The sequence below is a fragment of the Coptis chinensis genome, chromosome 7 (assembly GCF_015680905.1).
Source record: "Coptis chinensis isolate HL-2020 chromosome 7, ASM1568090v1, whole genome shotgun sequence".
In the NCBI taxonomy this organism is placed as follows: Eukaryota; Viridiplantae; Streptophyta; class Magnoliopsida; order Ranunculales; family Ranunculaceae; genus Coptis; species Coptis chinensis.
In genome coordinates this window covers 81457699-81467414 of record NC_141462.1, presented here as the reverse complement: position 1 = coordinate 81467414, position 9716 = coordinate 81457699, and the positions used below count along the sequence as shown (strand labels likewise).

The 9716-nt window shown below is 37.6% G+C and overlaps 1 protein-coding gene across 2 annotated transcripts; it reads right to left on the bottom strand.

The window, feature by feature from the left end:
• Window positions 1-739: 739 nt before the first annotated feature.
• LOC147489285 (uncharacterized) lies at window positions 740-8195 on the bottom strand. Of its 2 annotated transcripts, none has more exons than XM_086573359.1 (5): window positions 8072-8195; window positions 7830-7961; window positions 1937-2012; window positions 1623-1827; window positions 740-866 (listed from the first exon to the last, which is right to left on the bottom strand). In XM_086573359.1, exons 1-4 carry the CDS (start codon window positions 8162-8164, stop codon window positions 1631-1633), a joined length of 498 nt encoding a protein of 165 aa, XP_086429485.1. In that variant the 5' UTR covers window positions 8165-8195; the 3' UTR covers window positions 740-866; window positions 1623-1630. The 2 variants fall into 2 exon arrangements, with proteins under 2 accessions (XP_086429485.1, XP_086429486.1); XM_086573360.1 differs by having other exon boundaries at window positions 1623-1801.
• Between the last annotated feature and the right edge of the window lie 1521 nt (window positions 8196-9716).

The following is a 9716-nucleotide window of genomic DNA, read 5'->3' as shown; positions in this document are numbered from 1 at the left end:
GTAAGCAAAAAAAAAAGTAGCAAAATGAAAACAACATAAAAAATAATTGCCATAATCCAAATAAGTTCCCAAAAAACATTTATCACTTTAAAACTTCGAAAAAAAAAATGAAAGGTTTTTCTGTTATTGTAAGAAAACAATATAAGTCGATATCTATTGGGACTTGAATTTGAAAGGAAACAAATCACTTGGTATCCAAAACCAAGCCAATATCTTGAGAATATTGACCCTAATTTATGTTTGAGTACAAAACATGCTTTTTACTTTAGAAAACATTCATTGAGAACTCCGTAATCTCAAAAAGCGTGTTTTTACGTGTATTTACCTCAAATTGTACAACTTCGAACTTCGAGTAATCTGAAATCTAATAATGTAGTTTGGTAAAACACTTGCACCTTTGAAAATTAACAACTCGATCATATTATTACTCATAATTAATTATTACCAATAGTAAATTATACTTTGAAATGGACTACATAATAGAAAGTTATAATGAAGAAGGAAAAACTATAAGGTCCTAAAGCGGTGTATTTGTTGTGAGTCAAATTTAAATAAGTACACACCTTGTCGTTGGGCATCTTCCCAATATTTAATAACCAACACGAACCCGACCTTTTTCAATTTAATTTCACACATTCACATTCTCCTACTCCGTTTTTAATCGAGAGACGATGATTTTTTATATCGCTTAATCTAAGTTCAATCAATGGTAATACTGACCTTGTAGTGCTTTGAATATCCTTGTAGTCAACAGTTAACATCACAATCATCAAAGGAAGGGCTACTAAGGCAAGTCTCCAACAAAAGTAAATTGAGAATGCAAGTCCTGACATAAACACAGATGTGTGCATTAAAAATATAGGCACCTGCAAGACAAGAAGATCAGATGCTCCATTAGCTTTATTTAATGGGGGAATGTCCTTAAATTATATCATATAGTGAAGTGACTAAAATTACTTATTCATTGTTAATTCCATCATATTGTTATACTGACGTGGATTACGCTGCCAGCCCGTAGAACATGATTGATAAAAAAAAAACAATTAATAGTGTGCAACTATTATCTCGATATATATAAATCTATAACATAAATGAGGGCTCCAAGTACTTTAACTTTTTCTCTTAGGAAGTGTATGTTAATACTGTTTTGTTGCAATCTTTGAATAGCATCCAAAGGTCCCTCTACTTCTTATCATCACAGAGAAGGACTTTTGCTATTATTATTTGCATCAAAAGTAGCATACTGAAGAATCCTTGTTGGCTCTTCACTAAAAAAAACATTCTAGTGGGCACAATTTGCTAAAACTTTCCAGCGAGTTGAGTGTTTGGGTTCGGCTTGGTTGAATCTTATCGATTATCTTGTTGAATAACTTCTCAAGCATAGAAACATTACCATATGAAGAAAGAAAACTTTTTTTTTCTAAGTTATGAGGAAAGAAAGAAAACAATTTCTAATGGACACTATATATAATGGTTAACCATGAACTTAGATTTTAAAAATCTTACACATTCTCTTTATACTCATATGTTGTCTCATTGTGTCGTATTATTGTAATGGACAGACATAGAACAAATTAAATAAATATAATGATGTTGTAGATGAGGATGATTAATAATAGCACCTTTTCACTTAGAACCTCTTGTATGAGTTAAGTATCCTTGGATATACTGTTGATGATCTCTGAAGTAGTAGTTTCTTGTGAATCGAAAAACGCAACCTCTTGTCTAAGCACGGCTTCCAAATACTTGTAACGAATCCGAAGCACTTGTCTTTCACTTGTCCTACTCCAACAATATCCTTCTGCAAATAATGATCATTGCCATTGACTGGGGAAAACAGAAGTACCTTACCTTGGTATATGAGCAACGAATTCATTGACACATATCCATGGAAAGTATAAATTGGAGTAATAATATAACAATGCAAATAGAGTACCTTTAGGAGCATCCGTTTCAAAGTAGCGGTAATTAAAATGTAACGTCGGTCCAAAAAGATTATTCGGATGCAAAACCTGAAAAGTAGATATAAAATGCATATCAGTTGATGCATTTGTTATAATAAAAATCTAGAGCAAAAGTGTCATTAAGTAACTAAACATATCAACACCAAGCTAAAGCCAACGTTCAAAAACAATGGAAATTATATTTAGTTGCGGTCAGATCATAAAAAAAAAATCATATAGAATTTGACGTTGACAAAAATAAATGTAGGTTGGTGGTTTTTGTATTTGGGCATAGCCTACCTGTTTTTCTTTAATATTGAATCCTGTCAAATCAACTAAGTGGGAAAAGGGAAATTACACTTTTGTTGTTGAAGAGGTTTATAGCAAAACTTCTGGGTATACCACATTTGCGATTTGACTTTCTGCATTTGGAGGTAGAAGAATGCTGATCCAGTCCGCCGAAGTGCATCTTGAGAGGGCCACATACAATTGACCATGACTGAAAACTTCCGTGCGGAGGTCAATACCAACATACTTCACTGATTGTCCTTGAGACTTATTAATAGTCATTGAATAGGCCAATCGAACTGGAAATTGTCTTCTCGTCATATGGAAAGGAAAATCGGAAGACGACGGTGACAAAAGATATCCTTGGAATAAAAGCTTCATTGCCCCTTTTTTTCATCGGTTAAAATTCGGAAAAAGAACGTGTGGTTTGCATTGTACCACTACCAATCGGGTTCCATTGCATAGTCCATCTCTGGGGAGCAATATTTCGCAAACAACATTATAGGACTACCAACTTTCGTGTTCAGGCGAAATGGTGGCGACCCGGTTGGATCAAGTGTGTTTAGGTACTCATTTGGGTATTGATTAATATTGGTTGGATTATTTGCTTCGCATCCTCCATCTTGTCGCAGCTAGAAAGATAGTAGTTTCTCCCAGGAACATATTCAAAGCTGTTGCATTAATTTCATTGACATCATCATTGCGTGCGAAAGAATTATGCGCTTCGGTTAAATATCCCAGGGTGACCGTGGCGGCATGATTCGGATGAGGGTATGTAGCGAAATTAGTTCTCGAAGATCGCACATTGTGAATTGTCGATGGCGTTCCACCGTCTCACTTGGATCACTTCAATCTAAACGAAAGGAAGACATAAAAGATTAATGGATATAAGTTTGAAACAAAGGAGGAGAAAGCGAATACATAAGTGGTTACCTCCATCAAGAAATTTCGAAACCTATATTTGCGAGTTCCCATGTTCTAATCTCATGTTTTGTACCAAAGTTAGAACCGAATATGATTCCGGAGGAAAGAACACGCAAAGAAGCACGCACAATTTGTTCACACACCCCTTTGGGTATAATGGAAGGCATTGGCGAAAGTCACCACCAAGAACAACCGTAATTCCACCGAAAGGCTTATTATTGTTGCAAGTATCCCGAAGCGTCCGATCAACTGCCTCAACACAGAACTTGTTTTGCATTGGGACCTCATCCCAAATAATAAGTTTAGTTTTCCTGAATAAGTGGGCATGCGGTGAATTCTTATTGAACCCACAAACCGAGGTATCAAGAATGTCCAGTGGGATGCAAAAGGTTGAGTGAGCAACCGACCGCCCGAATAATAACGCAGCGGCTATTCGGATGAAGCCACCATAATAACAATATGTCCCTCAATCCGACATGTAGCAGCAATGGTGTTATAGACAAAAGTCTTGCCTGTCCCTGCTGCCCCATTCAAAAAGAAGAGTGTCCCTTGATTTCGGTAAACAGAATCCAGAACTGCTTTATATGCCGAGTGTTGCTCAACATTTAAATGAACTCTGTTGCCATGTGCTTTTTCAGTTTGTGGATCATATTGAAATTGTCGTTGGTCCCATATAAGTCGGTTACCAACGACTGAGTTCCAATTGGTGGTTGATAGTGGCATAGGAGGAAAATTAATGAGCAGTTTACCTGACTCTATGAGAATCTCATTTAGAAGAAATAAACCATAATCTTGGACTGAGCCCGGTAGGTTCTGGAATGTTGAAGATGGTGCGAAGTTTGTGTGAGAGGTCATCACAGATACTCTCCCAAAAATCATGCCACAATGTTTGGGGATATAGAGGATTGCATTCTGCGAGAATAACACAGAATAGTCGACGAAGATGATAACCAGTTTGCATGGTTGAGGCCTCTTGCGCATTAATCGCACCCATTCACTATCATCCTCAAGAAGTCCGCATGCAATACATGCTTCTTTGAAAGTTGGATGTAAATCAGTACCAGTCCTTTTCAGATCATTAAAGGACTGTGGCCCTTTCACGACGGTTAGAAGCAAGCGTAAGTAAAATCTTTCACCAGAATTAGGACTCGCGAAATACATTCTACCAATAGCAAACCCCTGTGCCCTGAATTTCCAAATTTGGTGTTGCTTTATCCAAACGTAGTGTTCGCACTTGTTGATATGTGAGCCCCTTGCACGCGAATCACGGCGCAACAATCAAAAAATGCAGTAAGAGTTGACCGTTGCCTCGCTGCCCTAGCCCGTATATCATGCATGGACTCATTAGCATTATACGCAACACGATGCATTCCAGGGAGATGAAGGGCTAATCTCACAACTATTGGAATTTCCTCGTGCAGAGAAATTCCTAACAATCTCACAGCAGCTTCAGGTGGCCCAATATATCTCGCATCCAAATATTGCTTGATCTCATCCAATTCATTCAACACAATTGTTGTCCTATCATTACCTTTAAATATGTACTTGTGAATGTATTTCACACAAGTAAGCCCTGCACAAACTTCAACATTAATATGGCAGTCAAACATCTTAGAAAGGTAAGGATTGTAAGGAACAACATTTCTATTATCAACCAATGTTCTCTAACAAAATAAGACTTCCCATTGTCACGACGACGGTAGAGAGCATATCCATTTGTATCCATAGTTGTACAATCTGTGAAAGCTCGGGGATAGTGATATTTACATTGACGATTAACCATGCAAGGAGAGTTTGGATTGTTAAGCCCACATGGGCCATGAACCATACATCTTAGTACAGTACGAAATAATTCAGGCTCAGTGTCAGGATCAGGAAATTCCGCATATACAATGCGATCGACTTGTGCGAGGCACTTTCGGATCTTGTCACGAATGTCAAAGATATATAAGTGCATGCATATGTATGTGCGTAACCAACGGAACTCAATGGTGTAAACATGAGCAACTGCCATACCAAGGACGCCACACTTCTTTATTACTTCCATCAAAGCTCTTCGTTTCAATTCAAATGCACAACCAACCACCTCGAGGCGATCATAAGCGGTTTGGTTTGTAAACAATGCTTCAAGAATTTCCGTCCAATCGGGGTTTTGCGGTCATTGTGAGGAATATGTCCGGATGGTGGTTGTAACGATAAATTGCCATGGAGTCTTGAAAAATTTCAAACATATGCCTAGGGCTGCCGTCTGACAGATGATGGTAGTACGACTTCGCCTTCCAATCTGATTTGGATCGACAAAGCATCGGTGACACATCGATGATACCTTGATATAGTTTTGCACGAAGCTTGTCTTGTTGTTGCCTATAGTAAGCATTTTTGTTTTGCTCGGTTGATGCCCATCCGTCCACCACAAACTCCTCAAACAACTTTCTCCCTCGCAAAATAGCTGAGTACTCTGTGGTGCGCGCAAACAGTAGATAAGAATAAAAATTCATCTGTGTTAGGCGATCATTAGTGGTGGTAGCGGTTGAAGAGTCCCAACGCCGCAATTCAGGTGTCCATCCAAGCTCCCCATGGGGAAACAATAGGACATAATGTAATGGTAAGTAAGCTGGATGACACTCACTAATTTGCATGAATTCTTGCCCTCCTTTAAGATAAATAACAATGTCTCTCATACTTGCTCGCTCATCACCATCACCGGTAAAATGACAAAGAACCTCATCTGCTGTTGGTAAGTTGTAACCGACGAATCGCCTCGTGAAGCGATTGTAATGTAAATAAGCAGGTATATTGAAGTCCTCACCATGCTCGGAAAGAAGCTAATCTAAGAACATCATATGCGTGGCGATATGTATCGTAAAAAGCGGTTATATTGGAGCATAGTAACTTGAATGATTTTCAAGACATCCGTGTTGAGCTTAGGATTACGAAGTTGACGGACAGCTAGTGCAAAGACTGGATCATAGATATAAAGTTGAGAATAAGTAGCTTGATATCTCGCGTCGAATTAAAGCTCTGTCGCGATGTCGCGAGCTCACCGTGAATAGTGAAAGGCCTTGGACCCCGCCCAAAGAAATAAGTGTTCTTGTACTCCAAGACTTGTAAATGCAAAAGCTTGATTATATTGTCGCATATATCTCCTCGAAATGACTTTGACTTCCGATCATTCCCATCGTGATAAGGCTTTAAGGGCGGGAGGCGTGGTTGCAAAGGAGGACGCTTTATCTTTCCTTGTAAACAACATCTCCCAAAAAGAGGGCGTGGCAATGATGACTTTGATAATCGTTCATCCATCCAATGAAGTGCCTTACAAAATGGACATTGAACGTCCATTTTCCCCAAGTAGTGTCTTCCTTGTTCAATCTGGCGGTTAGGATTAAGAGTCGTGTGCACATCCCCATTGTAGTCGAAATTTCTTCATCGTCATCTTCACTCATGGTATCAGCACGTTCAGAGAACGGTTGTGCAGTATGCTGGAATGACTGCGGTCTACGCAAGAATGAAGTATTAAAAGGATTTAGACTGAGGTGTAAACAATTTATTATTATTGCAAACATTTATGTGAAGAAATTACCTAGCATTTTGTTCAGCTGATATTGACTCAGAACCCAAACTTGGTAAATGTGGTATTGCGTCAATAAAGCTTGATGTAGACGAAATGAGGTTACACGCATTGCAAGGGAGCTTATATGGGTAAGAAAATATTGAAAGTTTGGTACTGAAAAGTAGAAAATATGAAGAGAAAGTTGTAAAGAGCTTTGTGGTGCTATACCTTGCATTTTGGTAAGACGACGTTGATGCAAATGACTCATTTCTGAAAGTTGGAATTGCATTATTTGGTAACGCACCACCAGAGTTAAGAATACATGTGTTGTAGACAGATAATAAGGGTGAGGTGTGAATTGGATTGGAAGGAAAACCAATAAAGTGAAATACGAGACTCACCTGTTGCTTACAGGTGCTTAGTCTTTGAATCAACATGAGTACATTCTTCTGGCAGTGTAAATAACCTAATAGGATTAAGAGCAGAGAGAGACGTTCGAAGAGATTCCGTAGAATTGAGTCGTTTAGTTGATGTGGTATGAGGTGTGATTGGACTATGCTGAGGTGGAAGTCTGACAGTCTGAGGTGGAGTTCCTGGAATTGGAGGGTGGACATACACCACAAAACCAGACAATCGATGGGCCATTGCTTGATGCCCATTCTGTTTATTCAATTTTTCCCTTTCCCTTTGAGCACGCTGTGCAATAATTCTATTTGTTAGGCGAATGTCTTTGATAGGAGAAAGGGATGGTTGTACCTGATTGGGCAAATTGTCCGCAATTGGCCGAATTGAGATAAGTTGGTGTAATTGGATAAGAGCATAGAGGATACGAAATAGAAATAGAAATTGAAAATAGAGATAAACATAAACATAAACCAAATTTCCAAAGATAAAATCTATATTCTATATAACAAATTAGGAAACTCATCTCTATTTCAATTTCAATATGCAAAGAAACGAAGATAAAGATATGGCAATATTTGTATCGGTGAAGTCCCATATGTAAAGAAAGACCCGAAGATAAGGTATACAAGTGACATAGCAAATAGGTAAAGAATAAGAAAATAGAAAAAGAGGATAATTGGGTAGATAATGAGAGGGAAACATTGTAGGAGTATTAGTACCTGAAAACTATGAGGTTGGTGGAGGGTAAGCCTATCTTGTGGAGGGACAGAGACACGTTTTTTCTTGTTAAGAGGATCAAGAGAATGGTCCAGTGGGCGCTTTCTATTTTGTAGGTTTGGTCGGTCTGGCCTCTATATAAAGAACGAAGAGAAAGTTAGAGAAGGAGAAAATATAAAAGCAAACTTGATGTGCAATGTCAACAGTAAGTATAATAAATTACATAAGACCGCAATTCAATTACCTGAAAGCCACGAGGTGGTTGAAGGTTGAGTCTATCTTGGAGAGGGATAAAAGTGTTTTTCGGCCGGTTCGAAGGATCAAGAGAAGGGTCCATTAGGCGTTTTCCCTTGTCTAGGGTTGGTCGATTTGGATGCTATATACATAACCCAAAGAAACATATAAATCATGAGACCAAGAAGAAATAAGTACCATGTGGATTAACGAACCAATGTAATAGAAACAACAAGAATACACGGAAGCCGGGAGGTGGTTGAAGGTTCAACCTATCATTGCGAGGAATCGAATATTTAATTTTTTGTTCAAGGATCCTTAAATGGGTCCATTGGCCGTTTTCCCTTGTCCACCATCAAGTTCAATCCTTCATAGAAATTGTATACTCAAAATTTAAAAACGGAGAAAAAAGAAGGAATGGTTATTAGCTATAAGAAACTATAAGAAACATTGATTTTTGATAGTGCAATCCTTAGAAGATGTAGTAAGATGCCACAGAAAGAATACATGTCCAGCAAGGATGCATGTCTACGTAACATAGCTATAATTACATTATGTGAAAGCTAGAATGAGGATAATTTTTCATATAATGCATGAGTATAAAAAAAAATTGAATAATTTTCATATAATGCATGAGTATAAAAAAAAAATTGAATAATAAATGTATGTTGTTGTGTTTTTATAATGATTGAAACTACAAATACATTGAATAATAAATGTACGCCATTGTGATTTTCGGTTATTATTTTTGTTATTTACTATAGAAACTACAAATACATGTTGCCTAAAGTCCTCAACATAGAACGTTCTTATGTTATCTACTATAGAAACTACAAAAAAATTGGGAACAACGTTTATACTACGATATACAATATCAATCAAAATCATCCTTAACAGAAATATAGGATTGGTTGGGCATTAAACTATTATGCTTATAATAATAACATTTGCATAGGCAAGTGTTATAAACGTGAAACTCATTACCATCAAATCAATAAAATAAAAAACACACCTGAAACTGATTCCTCACTGACACCGTCTTTCCAAACTCCTTAGTATTATAAGCGTAAGTACTACTCGAACCCATATCATAAAACACGACAATATAGATCAGTAAGAACATATTGAACGCCGAAACTCATTACCATCAAATTAAGTAAAATAAAAAACATACCTGAAACTGATTCCTCGCAGACACCGTCTTTCCAAACTCCTTAGTATTATAAGCGTAAGTACTACTTGAACCCATATCATAAAACACGACAATATAGATCAATAAGAACATATTGAACACCCAAATTAAGCAAAGTATATTGAAAACGCCTAATTAACAAGCTAGGATATACACGCAATACATGTAAAGATGAGTCAACTTGCAATCATAGGTAGACATACAGAGAAATATGTCAAATGATTTTGCCAATCACACCACGCACTAACCGGACAAGTGTAAGACTTAAGTTGTAATCGACCAAACCGATAAGTGAATCTGTGCTCGTGGGGAAGGTTTTTTAATCCGAGACGGCCTATAGCCCCAAAGTGATGCAGTCTTGAAAAATAAGTACCGTGCTCTTGACACTTTGACACATCCTCATTCATATAGCTACTGAGAACAATTACTCTACCGTTAGGTGTTGGTGACATCTTCTTTGCCC